Below are 22,720 nucleotides of genomic sequence, written 5' to 3' on the forward strand. Positions count from 1 at the left end.
CTTGTGCCTTTGGTTAACAGGAGGTCCTGTCGCTGTGGTGCATCTCCATAGGATGGCTTTCTGATCTTTGCTTGTGAGTTCTCGTCCTGGTCATCTTCAGGGTTCTCATCCTTCTCAAATAACCAAAGGCCAGAGGACATGCAGCTTTTAAAGCTAGTCAGTGTATAAAAGTGTACCAGAAAAAAAGTAATGGGTAACTTATTGGATAGGCTGATAAGCAGAAAGGTCACTGCAGAAGTAGTGCCTGCTGTCTCCTTGGGCTCCCCCCTCCCCTCCCCTGCTCTGCCCCCAATAAAAGGGGGGAATGACATGATTTGCATTTGCTCTTTTTTAGTGAGATGGATGAACTTGTTCTGTAATGGGTTAGAAGTGCAAGAAATAGAGTAGTTCCTTCTTCTTCTAATCGGAGCAAGCTGCGATATATGCGAGAGAAGAATTGAAAGACATTCTCTGGATTAGCTATGTGAAAAGGGAGGGAGAGCCATTTTTCTGCAGTGCTCAGTGCATTTCTCACAGTGTTTCTCAGGCTGATATATATCATCTAGATGAAGGCATGGGAACATATTACATTCTTTTATACCTCTTCAGACCATCGGATAGCTGCTTTTTGACACCTTGGAGCATCAGTTCTGTATGTGTTTTTGTTTTTATTGTTCCTCCTGCCTTTGCCTCCTGAGGCAAGCATTCTGCTGCTGCTTAAGCAGGCAGAAACTTCCCTCTGGGGGAAGAAAAAAGGTGACAGGTCTGCAGTAACCATATCTGTCAGCTTTCCAACCGTTACCATCGTTTGCAAGTGCAGCATGTGCACCAGAGTCAAGCCCTCTTTCTAGAAATCAGAAGACAGTTTGCTAAAGGAACACTTGTTCTTCAAGACCTAGTGAAAACTGGAATGATATTCTAGGGTTAATTAAGGGTGGGGGGACACAACAGTGTTCACAGTAATTTCTAACATTGAGTCATTCTCAATTCTTTTTACAGAACTGTATCATATGAAAGGTCTGTTTTAACTTCCTACTTAATAGATGTATTCACTGTCTCTATAGCATCTTGAGTTTTGCTTAGTTTGATGGTTCTTTGTAGAAGCTATCTATTTCCACATTTGGCTATGCTACCAGAATACTTGCATCTGTTATGAGATTACATCTAGAATTTAATATTTCCGATAAAGTCATACCAGCCAAATCCTATATGAATTTTCTCTTAGACACCTCAGTGTTCTTTTCAAAACAGGATTTCTTGCTTCACAGACTTTTAAATTATTTTTGTAATATCCTTGTGAGACAGAGAAGCTGATAGATTCCTCTGTTTGTAGCTGTGAGTGAGAGATGCAGAGGGTGTCAAAATGAAATGTTCCTTACAGATTATTACCGAACTCTAAAAATTATTGAGGAATGACTGGTTCCAGTGAGCTGATAGTACTCTAGCCTCATTCAGTTGCTGTAACATGTGAAGTTAGGAGAATCTCCTTACCTTTGGTTTATTTAAACTGCTATGACACTTCTGCTTATACTTTAAATAAAATTTTAATAAATTTATTCCAGTCGCAACTGGGAATGTTCAGCCTATCTTAATGTGCTGTTCTGCGTGTTCTTATGGAGCACTGAGAGAACAAGGGTATACAGTTAGTGACTATATATGAAAAAGCTTACCATGCTTCATTGTGAAAGGACATCTGTTGCATCACACAGAGCTTCTCAAGAAATGGCATTCAACTCCCCTATTGTCATTTAACTTTTTCCCTCTGTCTGTATTAAACACGTGGCTCTCATTTTGGGATCACTAATGCAAGGCCTGCTCAAAAGGTGACTTCCTCAAACTTGATTTCTCCTGCTTCCTCCAAAAGGCTCATGCTCATGATTTCTGAAAATAAAGTGCCTTGTAACTTCAGAGTGGATATGAAAATTTCAGGCTTTGGAAGGAAACTGTTCTTAATGAATAGCACGGCATTTATCACCACTGCTACAGTTCACACTGAATATCAAATGAGGTGGCTAATGCACATCTCCCTGCCGACCTCAGGAAAAGCATCACCTCACAAAGCAAAAATTTCCCCCTTTCTGAAGCACTTGGCATACTTTTTTGTAAGCTGGTTTCATTTTCTTTTTAGTGGTGTGTTTTGGTTTTTTGTGTTTTTGTTTTGTTTTGGGTTTTTTTGGTGTGTGGTTTTTTGTTTTGTCTTGTTTTTCAGGCTTCATGTCCTTTTTTTTTAATGTTGAAGATATTTAAAGTTGGTGTCTGGCAGTAATCATTTAGTCATGGAAGAGAAAGGATGACTTGGGTTAAATGTTTAGCAGCACACTTTGTTATAGCCTGCTTAATTGTCATCTGCTGTGACATTTCCATTTGTAATTTACAGGAAGCCCATGATGGACTTGCTGATCTTTCTCTGTGCACAGTATCATTTAAATCCATCAAGTTATACCATAGAGTTGGTATCAGCAGAAAACAGCCAGATTAAATTCAAACCAAACACACCAGTGGGAATGCTTGAAGTGGAAAAAGTGATTGTAAAACCAAAACAAATGGATAAGAAGAAACCTGCTCCAGTTATACCAGAGGTGAGAACTAAAATTAAAGCATATTGAGAAATAAGAATCGCTATTGTATTGTTCAGTAAGTTAAGTTAGTAGCTCAGCCTCTTGTTTCAGCTTTTCCTGTTTTCTCTCATTCTCTCATGATGCACCCCTGTGAACTGCTTGGCTCCATGTTCTTTGATAACCTCCTCTTAGGTAAAATATACCTCAATTTGTTGCAGCAAACACCAAAAGAAGGAAACATTACAATATTATTTGAAATCCCACACTTTACGGTCCATTTGACAAATTCTGCAGAGGTAGTATGGCTGAATACAGCCTTCCATAAACTGAAAACCAACAACTTGTATACAGCTGTCATGCTGTGATATATATGCTCTTCTGATTGTATGTTCATTTTCCTTTAATACATACTGTACCTTTTTGTTGTTACTTGCGTTTTTTTATGAACCCTTAGGAAAGCAGGAGCTTTTAGGATACTATAGCAGCTTCTGCCTACATCTTTCCTTCTGCCTACATCTTTCCTTCTGCCTACATCTTTCCTTCTGCCTACATCTTTCCTTCTGCCTACATCTTTCCTTCTGCCTTTGTCCATGTGCTGTATAGAAGAATACTGTTTTTTAATTTATCTAAAGCACTTACACAGGGCCAGAGAAGCTTTTCTGCTGCCCTTTTACCTTTGTCCTACACAGCCACACACAGATGCACTCGTGGCTTCTTAGCTGACTTCTACATCCACCCAACGTAACCCCGGTGGGTGTCTCGCTCCAGACATGTGCCCCGCTGGACCGGCACATGGCAGGTGCCAAAGGAGGAGCCAACTGTTTCATGAGTCCTTTTCTTGAGTAGAAGGGAATTACACAATAGTTCTTAGTTTGTCTTGTAATGTTACTGAATCTATAACTGGTGAAGCTGACCATAAGGTCAATTCCCATGGTTACCGTGAGGCTGTTATAGAAATGCTAGTTGTTTCAGATTTTTTTCTGGTATTTATTGGAATTTTCTTCTCTTTAGCAAACAGTAAGGGTGGTGATAAACTACAAGAAGACTCAGAAGACAGTAGTAAGAGTTAGTCCACATTCACCCCTTCAAGAACTCATACCAATTATCTGTAGTAAATGTGAGTTTGATCCTTCACACACACTGCTGCTGAAGAATTACCAGTCTCAAGAACCCCTTGATGTGACAAAATCTCTTAATGACCTTGGACTAAGGGAATTATATGCCATGGATATCAGTCGGGGTAAGATAAATTTTGTAAGTTGCAGCCATAGAAAAGGTAATTACTTAGTCTTTCGATAATACTTGTTTTGTTGGGTTTTTTTACTTACGAAGAAATTAGTTCCTAGCAATTTAGTATGTATTTCATTAATCTTCCACAAAATTGAAATGGGTGCAAGTTTACCTGTACTTACGTTTGAGAAGTGCACTTCTAATGAAGTGTTAGGTACCAGCAAAGGTAGCTAAGTACAAATCATCACTTAAAAACAAAGCCTTCTTTTCCCCAAAAAACCAACACCACTGTCTTTCCCTTAGCTCATAGAAAAGAGGTAGAATCATTATGAGATGAAAAGAACAGAAGCATTAGAGAAATTTTAGCTTTGTTTTAAAATTATTTAAAAACTGTTAGACTATTCTGATGGTGTTTATGTACATTGCTGAGTGCTGCTTGCTAATTTGATAGATTGTGAAGGAGTAATAATTCTCTTTTTAATTGCGGTCCAACAGGCACACAATGAACTAACTAACATATATTTGTACAGACACTCCTATGCCTCGTTTTAACTTCAGCTGTAAGCCTTTTTTGAAGGGTTTATTGTACTGTGATTAAAAATTCTATACAGTGTGGTTTGTTCTGCTTTAGACATCTCACAGGAAATTTTACCTCAGATTGGGTACTTCTGTTCTTGACCACTATTCTATTTGCTTATTTTTCTTTCTGCTCTAAGAATTGGGGTTTTTAGAGGGTTATTTTGTTTGTGTTTTTCCCTCCTTCTACCTAAATATGGTAGCCTTATCGTTTGATGGTTACAGTTTCAAGAGTTTTCTCAGTTACTTCCCAAAGGCCAGTTACCTTGAAGAACAGGAAAATGTCAAATTTGGAAAAGATGTCCTTTTCCCATGGAGAAAACAAAAATTAAATGTCTTTTATTCACTGGAAAACAACATATTTTTACTTGCCTAAACATGTTACTTGGACTACATGTGTCCATAGTGCGTTGTCTTGCTGGCAGAGCTGCCTTTTGCACAGTATGATCATTTGAATTCATTTGCTTCATTTGCTTCAACAGCCAAAAATCCTGAGGAGAGAATACAAGGGCATAGACACTTTTTACAAGGCGGTCCCCTGCTAGGAAATATAGATATACTTCAGTTCTCTTGACAAAAAGTAGTTCAGCATTTCAGTTTTGCAGACAACTCAAAGCTCTGCATTCTCAGCTTTCTTTATGAAAGTAAATGGTGAGTTATACCTCTACTGAATAGAATTTAAATTCAAATCTTGTTTTATTCAGATTATATTTTAATTATATATTCCTGTTTGTTTTCCAAGTTTGGACTGCCTGACAATCCAAAATTTACAGAGCAATCTATTCTGTATACTAGTTTTCCTATTTCTTTCAGAAATAGAAGTGGACCCTCTCTCCTTATTTACAAGATTCCAGGCTGTGTTGCATGTCTTTAGGCTCAAGTTCTTAAATAGCGTATAGCATTAGGTAGTCAAGAAACATCCTTTTACTTCAGGAAAGTACCCAGTTACTTTTTTCCTAATGTTGAAGTTTCAGCTTGGCTTTCTGTGTTTGTAACTTATAACTGCATCCTTTATTCAGATTCATATTTTCTGTCTTTCTTTTTGTCTTTCTGTAGCCACATCACCAGTTGATTTAAATTTACCACCTTTGCAAGGTACGATTTACTGAAATAGGCAGTGAAACTGTAGCACTTAAGTGACATTACAATCTGCTCCTATTATAGCTCTGCTTAACCATGACATGAACAATTATCTTTGTCCTATCATAAATATGTATTTTAAAAGATAATACCAAAGTAGATATACCCAGCTATATATAAAGTATTTCTGTATTGTTTTACCCTAGACTGATTGATTAAATTTACAGTCATGCTTACATTGGTACTTGTACCAAGACTTCATAGTAGCCTTGCTGATTTTTAATTGCTTATTGCATTTGCATCCAGTGGGATTTCTTTCAGAAAGTCAAACGTAGTAACGATTAAAAAGAGACAGCCTTTAGATTTACAATGAGTCTGCATGAATCAGATGATGGAAGGAGGATAAATTCTGCATGGTACCAGAATGAATGGGCATTACTATTTTTACTGTGGCTGTCATGCAGTTACGTGTACAGCCCCTTTTGGGTGTTTCAGTGACCTCCTTCCAGTCACACCACGTGCAGGCTTGTGCCTGACTTGTCCCACCTCACACTTTGCCATGAATTTAAACTGTCAGGAATTCAGAGCTGGAGAGGCTGATGCTCTTCTTCCCTATTACAGCCTTTGTGATGTTATCCATGACATATAACAAGTGGGATGGGCTGGATTACATGCTGGGGGTATTACTGGCAGCTGAAGCTCATCTGTTCTGAGTTCTGAGAAAGACAGAAAGAACATGGATGGTAGGAAATGTGTTCAGTTTGCAGCACTTAGAAAACTCTTAAAATAGGTGATTTATGGTGTGTTTTTTTGTATCCTTCCAGGAGGCTTATGACAGTGAAATATTAAGATTGCAGAAGAAGTAACCCATGCAATAAATAACATCTAGGACTATTATTTTCTATTTTAGATTCCTACCAGTCTGAAAACTTAGATGTTTTGAAGGAGAAAGAAAACAAAGGATTTTTCAGCTTTTTTCAGCGAAACAAGAAGAAAAGAGAACAAGTAAGGTGTAACTTTGTATAAGCAAAACTTCTAGGAACAAATTCATATTGAGCAATCGGTACTGTTGATTGCTTTCCAGAAAGTATAAGTAACTTGGATGTTTTTTCTTCCCCCTGCACCCCAAGGCTGCCAGTGCCCCAGCAACTCCACTGATGAGCAAGCCAAGGCCAACATTTATCATGAGATCGAACACTGTCAGCAAGCAGTATGATACAAGCACTCTGCCATCAGAGATGCCAAAGAAACGGAGAGCTCCTTTACCGCCTATGCCAAATTCTCAGAGTGCTCCCCAGGAACTCGCACAAACCCAGGTCAGACCAGCATCTGAAATTGTGAAATCTAACAGCCTGGATGGGAATGAACAGGTTAGTTACATTTGCTTCACTTCTCTTAAATCAAGAAGTTTAGACATAATAATACTGATAACCTTGTTAATATCTGCTGAAGTTTGAAATAAATGGGAAATAAAATTGTAGTACTTGCTATTAAAAATTTTAGATTCAAAATGACTACAGAAATTGAAAGATGCATTCCTTTTAAACTTTATATCCTTCTGTATTTTGAAAAGGCAAAACCAACTTCCTATATAAGTTGGTATTGTGAGCACCTTTTTGTTCTTTCAATGAATAGTTAATATATTTAAATGTGAGAACATTGTCTCCCTTTATCATATCTAGTAATTGATGCTTTGTTATTTCCGTTTGTGTTTAATGTTTTAGTTACATGCGATAACAAGTACTTTTTTCATTACATTACTGGAAAAAGGTAGAAGTCTTGGGAAGTAGTCTTAACTTTCTGGGAGCCCAAGAACATTAAAGTAAGGCTTTATTTTAATCAAATAGGGATGTGTTTAATGGAAGCTATGAGATGTGGGCTACATATTTAAATAATCTATATATTCCATGCAATGCAGAAAATCTGCGAACAGAATCTGGGATAACTGATGCATTAAGTACTATCCTGGTATTGCACATATCGTCAGTTGTGAATTCCAATCAAAGAACAAGGCTAAAATTGTCATGATTTTTTTTTTAATTTCATACTTTGCTTTGAAAGCAAAGGTGTTCTTTAATAAATGAGGCTATTGACATGCTAGAAAAACAAAATGCAGAACAAAATGAAATACAAGTCTGAGGAATTGATTTTTGTGTTAGACTCAGAGACAGGAAATTTCAAACTGTGTCTTTATCTTTGTACAATGACTTACTCTTTCATTGATGCACAGAACCACAAGAGAGCACTGTTTAACAGAAGTTCTGAATTTGTATGTTGTGGCCTGCTGCAAAAGCTTTACCATTTGAAGAAGACAAAGGTTTCTTTCTGTATTTTAATGAAAGAAAGTTATTTTAAAAAAAAAAAAAAAGATCTTTTTTTACCTCATCATGTTTGTCTTTTAATTGAATTCAAATTTTTTTGAAAATAATTTATTAATGTCAACACACTTTAACTGATTAATATCCTATTATGTCTAACAGTAATGTATGACTGCTGGGCTAGGATCTGTCACTCAACAAAATTGCTTAGATTTATTATTTTGTACTGACATTTCTTACTCATCTGAAGTGATTTGACTGGAGTCGAATAGCTCCTGAAGAAAGGACAGAAGTCCAGATTAAGTTATATTTTTGTGTGTGTTTTCTGTTTTGTACTACTTTGTGCAGATCCCTTAGAAATTAGAAGCCTTTGGCATATGTTTAAAGATGACTTCTGTTTCTTTCTGATCTGATTGCACAATGATTTATTGGATAATACAGACTTTGGGACATAAATGTGGGCAAATATTGTGCTTTGAATTGTATTAATTCATGTAAAGTAATTAGTCTTTTTAGTATCTATTTTCCAATAAATATCACCTAAGGAATTAATTTGGACTGCATAGTACATACTGTTCAACTTGATCAGGGAACTCTTAGGAGGGATCCTGTGAGAAACTTCCTTGGACGATAAAGCTGCTCCTTGGAAGAGTGCTGAGATATTTTCAGAGAGCCTTCCTGCAGCACAAGAGTGGTCCGTTCCCCTAAGTGAGAAATGAAGTAGATGTAAAAATAAACAGTCCCACTTAACTGTGCTATTGAGGGAGCTCATGTGCAAAAATAAGCATGTGAGGGCTGGAAAGGGGACAGAGCAATTCCCCAAAAGAAGAATACAGAGGTACTTCTTGGGCATGCAGAGAGATACAGATAGGAATGCAAAGGCAAGCCTGGAGCTCAAAGTGGCAGGAGATGTAAAGAATAACAATAAAGGCTTTCATAAGTTAATGGCAAGCAGAAGTACACAGATGAAGGACAAGGTTATCTGCCTTTATTTTAGCAAGGTGTTTGTCGGAGTCTACCACAGCTGTTTTTGTGGAAGAGATAGGTATGGACTAAACAGATGAACCACAAGACAGGACAAAAACTGGTTTAATGGCTCAAATGGTGGTGGTTAATGGCTCACTGATTGTCAAGTGGAGTTTCTGAGGAGTTGGTAGTATGGCCAATACTCATGGAATTGAATGCACCCTCAACAGACTTGAAATTGACACCAAACTGGGCAGAGATATAGGTGTACCACTCAGGGAGACAGTGACAGGCTGGAACTGCGTGAGGTTTAAAAAAGATTCATGTGAAATTCTCTGCCTGGAATGCTGTAATCCCAAGCACCAGTACCAGCTGGGGTCTGGTTATAGGATCTGCCTTGAACCTAGTATACTCAACACTTTATAGGCCACACCTGTACTACTGTGTCCAGATTTGGTTCCTGCAGTTCAAGATGGAAATTAAAAACAGGCAAGAGTCCAGTGGAGGGCCACCATGATGTTTGAACGTTGGAGAATGTAAATATTCTAGTGAACAGAAGGCTTGGATGGGATCTGAAAGCATTCTTCTGATACCTGGAAGGGGTTACAGGGATAGTAGGGGTTTACTCTCCACAAGGATGCGTGGTGACAGGATAAGGGCCAACAGGCATTGCTCGCTTCAGAGAAAATTCCATTCAGAAGAAAACTAATCACTGTGAGAATAACTGAACATCAGAACAGGTCACTCAAGGGAAGTGGTAGAAGCTCCCTCACTGAAAATACTCAAGCTGTATTTTGACAGGCTCCTGCAATAACCTAATCTAAGACCTTGTGTTCAACAGAACACAGATCTCGAGATCCCTTCTAACTTAGACTCTTCTGTTTCACGTGGGTGAATCAGACTCTTGATTTTCGAAACTGTATGCACATAATTAGGAGAACAGAAAAAATATAATATGGCTTCATCACTAATAGAAACCAAGTAATACTTGGTTTTGCTGTGAGATCAAGCACTGCTTGAGTAATGCTGGCAAGCGGAAGATTTGGAAGCTTACTGCCACTGAATTCTGTAAAATAAACAAAAAGGCATCTCTAGCTACTGAGACTTCTGCTTTCCCTTAACTGTAAAATAAAGGACAGTTCCCTTAAAAATATTGGGTATTAGGCGAAGGACAATGTAAGATAATTTTATTTAAATAAAAATGTCATTTACAGGATTTGCAACTTTGTAAATGAAATTGGACACTATTTAAATACATATTAAGGATCAGTATTTATTCCAATAATTGACATCCTACATACTGAATTTGAAACATACAAGCACTGTAGAATCAAGTTAGTGTTGATGATCGCACAGCATATCTTCATCATGTGCATTAATGTTTTCTCAACACAAAGCGACCAGTTTGTACTCACTTAATCCAAGTCAGTTCTCAGTAGCATGGCAAGTACTATAGTCACGTTAGACCACAATTATTTGATTGTAAACAATATAAGAATTTGGTCTCTCGTATTCCCTACTGTTGAAAATGAGCATCCTGCTGGTTGGATTTGAAGTCTGGTTGGGGTTGCTCAGCAGGCTGATCAGTGTGTTTGCTGGGCTATTTAGTATGGCTGGGAGTTTCCCCATTGTTGCTGTGTCCCATTAAGTTAATTTACAAAACTGAGGATATACTTTTTTTTTCTTAAGGGTTACTTTTTATCTGCTTTTGCCTAGCTGGAAACATTTCCTTCCAAATCATATTGCTTTTAAGAATGCCTAAGTTTTGAAGCCTTGCCCTTCAGTTTATTTGGCAGACTGGATACATACTTTATTTCTTCTATGGACCAGGATGACCTTTTGCATGTGCCTTATTATGGACAAATCTCTTTTGTAACATCCACAAAGACGACAAAGTGAGATGACAGTTTTGCCTGGGTAAACCGTTTGCCTGGTAGTAACATCAGACAACAGTGGAATGAGCCAACTTTAAGGGAACAGTGTTCTCACTGTTGTTGTTCTTCAAATTCACAGTGTATTGTAGTCCAATTTCTCACAGTATGAAAAAGGGTTTTAATGTTACCTCCTACAGCTTCTCTACTTCATTTCCCTTAAAAAAGAAACTGCTTTTTCTTCATGTAAGCAGTTACATTCTGGTATGAGGGTTGGAATTTTTTCTGCCTCAGTTTCAGACTGATTATGTAATTAGTTTTTTGAGATATATTCCTATTATTAGGGGAGAAATTAGTACAATGGATGTAAAAGTAGCTTTTACACGTTACTGTGTAGCATGATTTGCTCATTCTTTATGAGACTTGGAAGGTAAGTAGTACAGCTTAAATAGTTAATGTTTGTCTAGCAAATTTCTTTGTTAAATCAGATTGGAAATTAGCATGTTAGTCTCTAATACTGAAATCCCTCTCTTATTTGTCAGTTCTGGTTTTGGGCAAGATGGCTCTTATCAGAAGCATGTTTAGAACTAGCAAGTTTAAATACACTTGCAAGTAGAGAGGACTCTCAAGGGCTTTTGCTAAGTGCTGTTCTATAATGTGGTATGTGTATCTTCACAGTTTTCATAAAAGTAGATGCAATTTTCTAGTAATAACATTTCTTTAAAAGGACATTTCTTTTAAAAGAAAAGCATTTGATTATGTCCAAAATGCCATTGCTGATTTTCTTCCTAATGCTTGATTTATGGAAATTAGACTGTGGTATCTTCACTTTATCCCATGTATGTTTGTCTCCTTATGCTGTTTTCAGTTATTGTAAAGGACCATACATAAACTATGCTTGGGTAGGAACAATTAAGTGGAGATTTTTAGTCAAAACATTTAGTGGAGATTTTTAGTCAAAACATTTTCAGTTTTAAATGATGGATAAAACTTCTCAACTGTAGAAATATAGTTTGCTTTTATTTACACAAGCCGGAGTCCTAAAGAAATTTAAATCTCCAGTCTACTCCCTTAGAAAAGAAACGGAAGAAGATGGGAGAACAGGGGAAAGATGGGAGGCAACTAAACCATGAAGTATTTCTGAGAACACTTATTAGCAACTGAACAGAACGGCTTAGTTAAGATTTCAGGGAGGGCTGAGTTCCATGTTTAAGAAGTTCCATCAGAGGCCCAGTTCCCTGAAACTTGATGGTCAGCCCTTCAAGAAGAAATTGGGCAATGATGCACTGTGGACTTGAGGGGGGTCTTGAACAGAGCCATTGTTACCTGGGGGAAGACAATGCTCGGGACTGCCTGTTTGCTCTTGCTGAAATTTGCATGAAGATCATTTGATATGATTCAGAGTTGGCAGTGAACATTGCACAAACCTGCTCTTCAGTGTACCAAATGCATAACCGTATCCCCTCATGGTATTGACTTCTGTGCCAGCAAATATGTCGATAAAACATAGGAGAGAATAGTAATATCAAGTGCATGGACAGAATGACACCAGCCGAGTTTCTCCAGATATATTCTGTATGCCCTTCCTTTCCGGTAGGTCAGAGATATATTCCTTTTTCTGTAATACTTTGGCTAAGTTTAAGTAGTTTGGGAAGCCTAAGTCATGAGTGCATTAGTCATTTTAAGAGCAATTATTTTTTTTCCTGCTACTCTTTGGCCATGTATTTGTCTGCAAACTTGTACCAAGGGAAGAAATACTAGCAATATGGCTCACACCATGTTTGATATCCCAGTTGTCTGTATATCTTCTGCTAAACCTAGTTATCTGTGGAGCAGAAGAGTGAGGTACTGGTGGTATGAAAATGTGTGCGTGGTGACCCTTGGTGTGAGGTCTGCTTTCCAGCACACTGAAAGGCTCCACTACCACTACTTTTTTTTTTTTTTTTTTTTTTTTTTTTGCTTTCATTCCAGCTGCAAAATTACTGTGGCTTAATTACCTTTCCTTTGCTTTTTGAAATGATAAGAAGTGCCAGGCACCATGTCTGCCACTTTTGTCAGAGGCTGGAACTTGAGAAGCGCTGGCCTCTACAAGTGTCTGCTTGGAATGGTATGGGATAAGGTGCCAAATTTGCCTGTACATGTTTGAGGCTAAGAAGCTTCATATTCACCCTTGCTTGTTTCAGGATGAGGAGGGTGTACAGTGTTAAACATGGAACTGCTGCATATGTTGTTGAAGTTATGACAGTTCACTGGTGTTTCTGCATAAGTATGGTTGATTACTTTAGTGATTCTAACATGAATTTTAATTTAAGTGTAACTGATGAAACACTGGTTATCATTGGCAGTTGGTATGACACATGAACACCCAGATGTATATTCCATAACTTTGTCAGATACATCTTAATAACATTATTTTAATTTTTTTCCCATCTGTTTAAAGTACTATTTTCACATTACAGCCTTTGTTAGGATTTGAAAGCTCTTAATATTCATATGTTGAATAATTCCTGAGAAAATCTGTTCAACACTTGAACCTTAACTGGAACATTTAGTACTTTCTCGAAATCTCTCATTGCAAATCGCTTGTTTCTTTGGATGCAAAGGGCAGTAGAAAGGCTTATAAAAATCTTTTAGTAGCATTTGTGCTGAGAACATTATTTCCCCCCTACACACATACTCTTTCTGTGCAGGAGGGAACTCTGGTGACATCTGTTTAGCGGAGCGAGTACGTGCAGAGCTCTGTGCCAGCCGCGTCAGCTGAGGGAGCCTGTGTGAGGCAGATGAGGGTGCAGAGCTTTGCACAGAGAAACGGCATCTTTGTGCAGGACGGAGGGGCTGCAGCCTGGAGAGCAGCTACCAAACAGGACAAAAAGAGAACTGCCCAACAGCAAGAAGGAAAATAATTTGGCAATTAAAAAAGCCTCATTTGGGGAAATAATATTATATTTGACATCCCCTTCTGCACAAATTCAAAAGGTGAATGCTATTCACTTATTGTCTTCTAGAACCATTTGGGAACTGTGAATAAGAAACTACAGAAGTGTAAAGTGATTTATGTTGTGTGATATTTTAATCTAGAATCTGACTTGCTGAAAAACTCTTTAAGAATGCAAGTATTTTTGATTAAGAGTGGAATGCAATGTCCATATCTTCTGCTGTTCTTAAAAGAACATTTCACCTTGTGCTTTGTTTTTTCTCTCCTTAAAACTGAGTCCTGCTTTGCTGCAAAAGGTTTGAGTTGCTTCCTTTGGCATTATAGTGATTGGTAGAAGATTTGTATGAACATTTTGGACAGTGTTGCTCCTTACAGTAAAGTGAAGTATATGAAGGATCTGTCATGCCTGCATCAAAGTGGGACAAACAGATGACTGAGCATGCCCAGGGCAGCTCGGAGGATGGTTTTCACTGTGCCAGTTCATTCATTCATTCAGGTATTCAATTGAGATCTTGCGGGAGCTGCCATGCGCTGCTTCACAGACATCTTATGCCAGTATCTTTTCTCTTGTGAGTAATTTTCTTTATAGTTTCCATTGTGTACAATCAAATATTCTAGCTTTTGGTCTTCAATATCCCACTCACTTCAGCGTGTATTTGCTTGGTGATAGCTTTCTAAATGACAAGCATCTTATTCGGTGGATATTGACACAGGTGGCAATTCTGTTGTCAGTGATGTTTTTGAAAGGATTGTCAGTGAAACAAAAATTTGTAGGTGTATTTATACTATCTCAGTTCTTGATATTCTGTTTCATGAAATGGGCTGGTTAACTGAAGCACAGAGAATTTTTCTGAAGATGACCCCACATCCAGTTGCCGTAAGAATCCTTCTAGGAAGAAATGAATGTCACTACTGGATTTTATTATATTGTTGAGTAGACAAGTGATAGGGATCAGAAATAGGCACACGTGTCTGGTGCCAAACTGTACTCCTTTATTGCTGGGTTCCTGAATGTTATTTTTCTAAGAGATGTGGAAATACAAGGTTTCTTCAGCATAAGACTAACTGCAGTCAAGAGTGACAGCCACTGTCTTTATGAGACACAAAATGTATTTTTGAAACAATTTAAAATGCAGTTTTATATCATGAAACTATGAAGTGTTCAGCAGGTAGCTTTTGTCCATTTTTTTTAAATGGTTTTGATTATTTGTGAATTGAGATTTTTTTTTTCTGTCTTCTGCTACAATAATGAGAACATTATTACAATTTCACATCAGTAGGTATTATAATTATTGCTGCTGCAATTTACTACAGTTCAACTTAAGTAAGTATTATGATCATAAGACAGTTGTACTTTCCAAGGTAAGTTTTGAAAGCTAGCATTCAAAAAATTTCTATAAAAGCTCAGGTATTTCAAGTAGAGAAACAAAATCCTAATAATAATGTATATAGCCCAATTAGAACTACTGTTGAAGGAACAGAGAAGGAAACATTGTGTCCTGTCATTGCAGTGGGGTGTAGGTGAAGCTTCTTCCCACAGTGATTTTTAGCTACTTTTAGAAAAGAATTGTTTGGAGAATAGCCTTCAGGCAGAAGATAATTCAAATTCTCTTTTATACTGTATGTAACAACTGATTTTTCTTTTACTGCTGTATCTTGTACCTTGGTGAATACTAAATTACTCTAGAATTTTTTTTTTTTTTTTTTTGAAACCTAGTCCTTGGAGGAATTAAGATGAGAAACAGAATACCTACTGGTAATAGGTATATACTCTCTTTTTCCCGAATGTACATTATAAATACTTTTGGAGAATAATTGCTAGAGCTCATTTGCTGTTTTTCTTTGCTAATAATCTTCTTTCTCCTGTCTCCTTTCTTAGGGCCCTCTGGGATTAGTGCGGAAAGGTTCTCTGCCACTCAGTGACACCGCTTCGGTGAACTCCTCTCTACGGAGGATGAAGCGCAAAGCACCCTCACCACCCTCCAGAGCACCCGAAGATCAAAGTCAAAGCAGTAATGAGACTGGTAATCTTTTTATGCTGTTTAATTGGGAGGCCATGGAAAGCATGGCTATTTGGCTCAACTTTAAAGAAATACCACCTTATGAGATAAGAACTTGAAGTGCCAAACATCCTCAGATTGTAAGGAGCAGTAATACTACTTTATGAGATTGGCTCACGTAGTGTGAGAAAGCAGGCAGGTTTTAGGGCACGCAGATCAGGAAAAAGCAGAAAATATCAAATTAATTATAGTTAGATTAACCATAACAATTGTGTGTTTGTGTTAATCAGATGGACAGCTTGGAGTGGGGATCAGAGGGGGTTTAACAGGAAATGGACTGAGAAGAAGAATTTTAGAGTTTTTTTGTATTGTTTTGTATTGTTCTTTTGTAATTTTTCTATTTGATCAAAAAATCAGTTCTCTTTGGTTCAAAAATACCTGAGAGTTGTGTCTAAAATATCTGGGAAATGTGACAAGGCGCACTGGTTGCTTAAGAGAAGGTGCATTTCTTGAAGAACTTGCCAGTCTGTAAAATCACAATTTAACATTTTATCTAGAAATTGGTGCAGAAATTGTGAGGCAATAAAAAAGCTTATTACTCGTCTTTTTGCAGTAACAGAGTCAACAGAATCATCCCCTACTAAAGTGGAAGAAAATGCTGCTGAAGTGCAGTCTGAAACAGGTTGGTTCTTTTTCCAAATGCATTGATTAAATCTACTTCCTAGCAAGCGTATTATAATTCATAGTAATAAGTTACTATACTGTAGATGTGTCATAAGTATAGAACTAGTTTTAATGCTTAATGCCTTTGAAGTACAAATATGGGTTTCTAAAATAAAGATGTTTACTGTCTACAGAAAAGCATACAATATATTTTGTATTTGTCTCTGTGCTTTACATTTAATAAATTAAACATTATCCCTGTTTTCCCTCCTCCCCCATATGTTGTAGACAAGAACAGGCAAGAAATTCTGTGATTCTTGTGTACCTCGTAAGAAGTCTTTGAAAAACTAAAGTCCAGTCTGGCTTTCAGAATCCCCACTTGTGCCGCCTTTGACCTGCATAAACCAGGGGTGGGAGCAAATCTGTGCCTGTCCTTTGGTTTGCATCTAAACAGCCTGTGAAAACATAAGCTGTAAACATAAACTGTATGCATAAATAGTTATTTATATGTTAAATAATTTGTTGGGTGCTATGGAAAAAATGTGATATATGAAACTATAGCTGTTTAAAATACTATTCTTTAGCAGCTGAACATAATACTTTTTAAATTTATGTAGTTTGTACTGTTAAATACTGCTGTTTGAAAGCATGAGACTGGAGGGTTCAGGTACAAGATATGGCATCTAGGAGTCTTTCAAATTTGTAAAAGCTTTTAGAATAATCAGTGCCAGCGCAGTCTGGAAAAATCACTCTTCAATGTGTTTCACTAAGAATGAAATAGATAAACACTAAGCTTGTGGAGCGCCACTGGCATTATAACTTAGTATCAGTTTAGTTGGAAAAGACCCTCAAGGTCATGAAGTCCAACCATTCACCCAACACTGACACTAAACCATGTCCCTAAGAATCTCATCTACACATCTTTTAAAACACCTCCAGGGATGGTAAATATGAAAAATATGAAACTAAACACTCAGTTCCTTTGCTAGTTGACAGGAACTCTTGAGTAGTTTTCCAGCTGTTTTATTCAACATGCCAGTCAAGTTGTTTGGCGTGGTAAAACAAACATACCACAAGAGTTGAAAAAGTCACTTGCCATCCTAGGCCTCTGGCAAAGTGGTGGGGGGAAAGACCAGTAATCAGAAAATTGGGGCTTGGTTTGTGTTTAGGGCAGTTTGTGTGAATTGTCAGAGAGGATCTTTAATGGAAATAATATATAACTTAATAAATGGGAAGTATGAACCTATACTGTGCAGTCTGAGGTTGAAAACGTAATGAAACTGTAACCTGTCCTTTTTCTAGTTGTTGTAGCAGACGAAGGAGGGTAGTCTCTTCTAAGTGAATGGCTCTTAATGATGTTTATTAGTACTTCATTGTCTTTGTTAAAAACTAGTTTATCTACATGTGATGGGTCTAAGATGATGAGGAAAGTCATTATACTACAATTTAAAATCAAGGGTTTTTTTGTTTTCTTGAGCTTGTTTCTGTCTTAAGATTGTAGACCCATGCTAGAGTTTCTGCATTGCCCATCACTGTAATGTCCGAGTGCTGCATAGATAAACAGCCCCGAACTTTATAGAAATGGAATGTTTGAAGCAATATGAGTTTTGTAATTAAATATTTTAATTTAACCTGTAATGGAAAAAAATAGAAAAATGTAATCACCTCCACTGGGCTTAGAACAGTCTGTGCTGAGCCCTGGGATTTACCTCTGCAGTTAGTAAGTCTGTTCTCCAGTTCTGCTGCTGATCTCTTCATGCAACGTCCTTTGCTGAAGACTTATTGCAATGCATTTTTGTAAACGTAGAGACAAGTCACGTAGCACAGCTTCGTTGCCTTTCTTTTTTCTTTTTTTCATGGGATACTACTGCTCTCTGGTGGTATCTCTGAAACTGTCCTGAGGCCTATTTGTCAAGGGCCCTTTTAAGCAAAGCCCATCATGCTGTAAGAATCAGTTTTCACCTGCAGTAAAATCAATTGCAGTACACTTGTCCTATTCCTAGTCTGAAAAATATGCACATTTGGGTATTGTTTTAAATAGATAAAATAGTTCAATATCTCTTTAATTGCTAAGCTGAACATAATTTTAACTTTATATAAACTCAAGTAGTTCCTTCCATTTGCATTAGCTCTGCTTTTGGGTTCTGGAAGCATTGTGTTTGTTCACTTGTGACTCGTGTTCCCAAAGGAGTTCTGTTATGTGTTACTACTTCAGCAAATATTGTGTTACCTTCTGCCCAAAACCAAATAATTGCAAATGTTCAATAAATGTTATTTGGTGTCTAAGTAGTGCATAGCTAATAGACAAGTGAACACTAAGTGGAACTCTGCTATATAACTTGGAATAGGCAGTGTTTCTGTTGGGAAATGACAGTCTTCACATGGTGTAAAAACAGACTGTACCTTGACAAAAGTAGTTTGAAGTAATTGATCTACTAGAACAAACACTTCGAGAGAATTAATTTGAACATGTGAGATTATGAACAACAAATTATTTTCTCAGTTATGATTTTTGTTCCCCTTCCCAAAGTTTAATTAATGCTTGCTCTTTGATTGTTTGTTTTCTGTTTTTCCTAGGGAAGAGGGCGAAGTGGTGTTTAAAAAAATTTAAAATTACAGATGTTAAAATAATTTCCCATCAAACAAATCCCGTGATATAATCTTCTTGGTTACAGTATCTCTTAAGAACATTTTTAAGGACTATAGAGTCAAGAGCAAAAACACAGACAGATTAACATGATGTGATCAGGCTTTACAGCTTTGGTGCTCAGAAGCACGACAGCTCCCAGAGCTGTGTCAGCTGGTTCTCTCTCGTGAAGTTTTCTTACTGACTCAAAGGAGACTTGCAGTTGGTATGTCAGTCATCAGATACGGCTTCACAATGTCATCCTCTAAATTTTAATGATGTTCTCTTAGGGCTAGTTAAAACTCAATGACTAATGTTCACAGAGAAGAAATGGACAAAAATGCAATTTATATATGCCATTACATACAGATTATATAAACAGTAAGGCATCAGTATATATGCAGTATTGCATAGTACTTCCTAGTGATACGTTGCTTATAAAAACTCTAAACTGAGGCTTTGGAAAGAAGTCATAAAATCTGAACTCTTCCTCTGGGGAGTTAAGTGCATGGTGTATGTAAAGGATGGCTGTTAAATGTTGTTTATGTACCAAATGCATTCAGACTGTATTCTGCTGCAGCAGTGGTGGCTCAGGTCTGGAATAAGTAACAGATGACAAACCACTAGTTGAAATTAACTCCAAGCAAGGCTGATATTATGCTGATAGATGAAGTAGAGCACTTCAGAAAAAGTGTATGGATTGTTTTTGTTTGGTGTTACACATTTGTAGGTCAGGTTAGTCCACTCCAAAGCCTGGAAGTGTTCCTAGCACAGCAAAGGACAGACTTTCATGTAGCAGGAATGTCAGCAATATCTCCTACCAAGACAAGCTAAGTTTTCATCCCATCTGTATAGATGCAACTCAGCTTTTGTTATACTTCTCTCCAGAGGAAAAGTGACAAAGATGACAGCAGTGCCTGGGCACAGAGCCATAGCAACTCCAGAATGCTTCCGTTTGTCTTGTCAGAAGTCCTGGCTGTGCTTTGTTGTATAATTCAGGTTTCCACAGTATTTAGACTGAAGGTCTTAGTCTTTGTTCTTGAGGCTGGTGATGGTTCAGGCCTGTGGCATAAAAGTTCTCATCAGTGAAGGAGACCGTGTTCTTGAGAGCTGCTCGTGGGCTGTGATTTTTGCCCACATACTGTTATGCTTTGTTGGTGTCTTGTGGCATATATATTTCTCTTTGCACACACGAAATTGTACTGCTATCACTAAAATAATCTCCCTAAGTATTAGACTGCTGGCATAACTTTTCCCTAGATGGATATGAAAGGGCTGGTGGGAACTGGGGAGGAAGAGAAGGCCCTTACTGATAGTAAATGCCCAAAGAGTCCCTTTAATACTGGTGTGGCACATTGGTCTGTACCTGTGCTTCAACTGCATGGAAGGAGCTTACCTGCAACACTTTGCAGTCTTGCCTCCCCCTGGGGATCTAAATCACCTCTGCATTCAGCGCTATGGCGCGTGTTGATCACGTTGCTTAATGTGTAACTACAAAGCATTATTACAAGACTTCCATAAAAAAATTAGAATTAAATAGTAAAATGTTTGGCTTTTGTAGTTGCACTGTAACTGTGAATGAATAACTTTGTTATTACTGAACTCTTAACTAATTACCCTATTGGAAAAATCAAAATTTCTGTACTGAGACTTTCTCCAATATATACAGTCCTCTATTACGTTTCTGTAACAATGTACTTCTCTAGAAGTGCTGGGAGCATTGTAGGATACCAGTCTGTACAAAAAATGTCAGTCCAAGATTTTTTGGACTCTGGGATCTGCTACTTTCCAGCATTGCTTGCTTTAAGCCAGTATTTTGTTTTCATTTTTAGCCTTGGTTTACACTTGGAAATTTACTGATAGAGTTTAGAGAAATCTGAGAACAACCTGTCGAAGTGCAAGGCCTGTGTGTTACAGGTACTGGTGTGCACAAAGCTGACACGTGTACCTTGGTCAGGTCAGGCAGAGTGCCCTGCTTATGGTTCAGTTGTCAGTAGCTTTCCATGGCACCATATTGCACTATGTAGATAGAATTATTTTCTTTGTTTTATAGAATGCAGGTTTCAAAGCCAAGAGGTTAATTGTACTATCTAGTTACTAATATTTGAAAAATGTGAATCATCATCTTGTTGTAGGAAGTTGCCAGGCAGGGAAGTGAAGCTGGAGATGGTAAGTCCCTCTGGAAATCAAAATAGGTGGATTTATTAGTTTAACTCCAGGTACACTGAATTATTTGTGTCCTAATCCAGTAACAAAACCTTTTAGCTGAACTATGCTCTAGTTGACGACTTCCTTATTTTTATGGATTTACACTTCCTATTTTTTTATTTTTGGGCACTTCTACTGAAACACAGGGCATTGCACAAGATGCTTCTAACTGTGTTTTAATACACTTAGGATAATTATGGAAATGTTTGATAGTGGTGAGCAAACTTGTTCAAATGGCAGGCAAAACTGAGATTGGGTTTGCTCATTAGCTCTCTAATGTACTTACTGTGATACAGGTATGTTAGAGATATAAAGGATATCTGATATAAAGGAATTGTGTATTTTAAACCTCAGTGGAGAGCTAATGGAAGTATTAAGACATCTGGGTAAAATAAACTGTCTGCCCCCATGAAATTTTGAATTATGATACTGTAAAATATATTTTGATCTTGGGTTAAATAAGGAAAATGTTATACAGTGTTTACAGATGCAGAAACGGACCATAGCAGGGTGATGAGCATATTCTTCTCTGTAAAAAGAGAATTGAAAAGAACTAGAAAATAATGTAAGCTAAAATTCTGAATGAATCTTTTTTTCTTGGCCTGAATTATGAAGAAAAGTCTCTTCAGTTTTCCTTCTTCAAACTACTTAGGCTGACTTCACAGTCCATTTGTATCTATACCCTGAATCGAGATTTGTGGGGTGTTGTTTGTTTGTGGTTCTCCCTCTCCCTTATTTTTCTTTCTGTGAGTGTAGGTGTCAAGAACTCTGAGTACAACCTCGAAGAGATTGATGAAAGGGAAGAGATGAGTGTGCAACAGAAAGAGGCCAGTGCAAGTACAGACACCACTTTTGGGACAGGAGAGGTTACTGCAGCCTTCAGCTCTGCTGAAGTGCCACTGGAAACTGAAAAAAATGATCCTGCTACATCAGCTTCAGTTCCTGGCAGTGTTTCTGTAGACAACTCACAAAGCTTTAAGGAAGAAAAACAAGAAAATATGAGCACAGATGGCAAGTAAGTACGTTTTGTGACAAAGAAAGGAGCACTGGGGAGGGAATGGGGGAGGCAAATAAAATGTAGAGTTCTGTTTCATTCTGGAGCACAGAACAGAGAATTGTGAGAGAGGAATGAGCTTAATATGCTTAGTTTTCATTCTGGCACTCCTCGGTGCACAGTAATTCATGAAGCTTTAAAAAAAACCCAACAAAGTGTTCTGCAGGCTATTCTGTTTAAACCTCCCTTTTCTTACTACTCAAACAGCCAGGCTCCAGGAAAGCTGAACCTGTCTCTAAAATATCCAGCATATTTATTAGAGCAGTGTGCTGCAAAAAAAAATTTGGATTGACTAGTTAAGTGAGAATTTACAAATTCATTCTTACAATTGGAGAAAACCAGATAAATCAGCCATTTCTGATCTGCTGGCCACAGTTATCTATAGCTTGCATATTTGTTTTTAATTTTTCTTTTTTTCTTATATATTAGCCAGTTGTCTCAACCTGTCTTGATCTATCTGCTCTTAGGAAAAGAATTCTGCCTGTTTAAAGAATAAACACGTTAGTTTTCTTAACGGCTCTTTTTCCCTTCTGGTGATGCTGTACCTTTGCCCTTCAGCATGTTTGCTAAACTACCTGACTCAGCAGGTTTCTAGCATGAGTTAGTGCCTGCTTGAAATAAATGTTGATTGTCTAGAGAAAGTCCCATTGTGTTAA

At 37.5% G+C, this 22,720-nt stretch overlaps 1 protein-coding gene across 4 annotated transcripts in view; it reads left to right on the plus strand.

Annotated features, from left to right (window-relative positions):
• Nucleotides 1–22,720, plus strand: part of COBLL1 (cordon-bleu WH2 repeat protein like 1) — an 82,469-nt gene that overhangs the window by 49,005 nt on the left and 10,744 nt on the right. For 2 of the 4 annotated variants that reach the window (XM_082055039.1, XM_082055041.1), the window contains 8 exons: nt 2,357–2,558; nt 3,549–3,777; nt 5,400–5,438; nt 6,334–6,428; nt 6,554–6,793; nt 15,393–15,537; nt 16,127–16,195; nt 21,767–22,025. In XM_082055039.1, the coding sequence (XP_081911165.1) occupies nt 2,357–2,558; nt 3,549–3,777; nt 5,400–5,438; nt 6,334–6,428; nt 6,554–6,793; nt 15,393–15,537; nt 16,127–16,195; nt 21,767–22,025 (1,278 nt within the window). The remainder of the gene's footprint in view (nt 1–2,356; nt 2,559–3,548; nt 3,778–5,399; nt 5,439–6,333; nt 6,429–6,553; nt 6,794–15,392; nt 15,538–16,126; nt 16,196–21,766; nt 22,026–22,720) is intronic. The other 2 variants (XM_082055042.1, XM_082055040.1) reach the window with 2 other exon arrangements.

The sequence above is a fragment of the Streptopelia decaocto genome, assembly GCF_964273445.1.
Source record: "Streptopelia decaocto genome assembly, chromosome: 6".
Lineage (NCBI taxonomy): Eukaryota > Metazoa > Chordata > Aves > Columbiformes > Columbidae > Streptopelia > Streptopelia decaocto.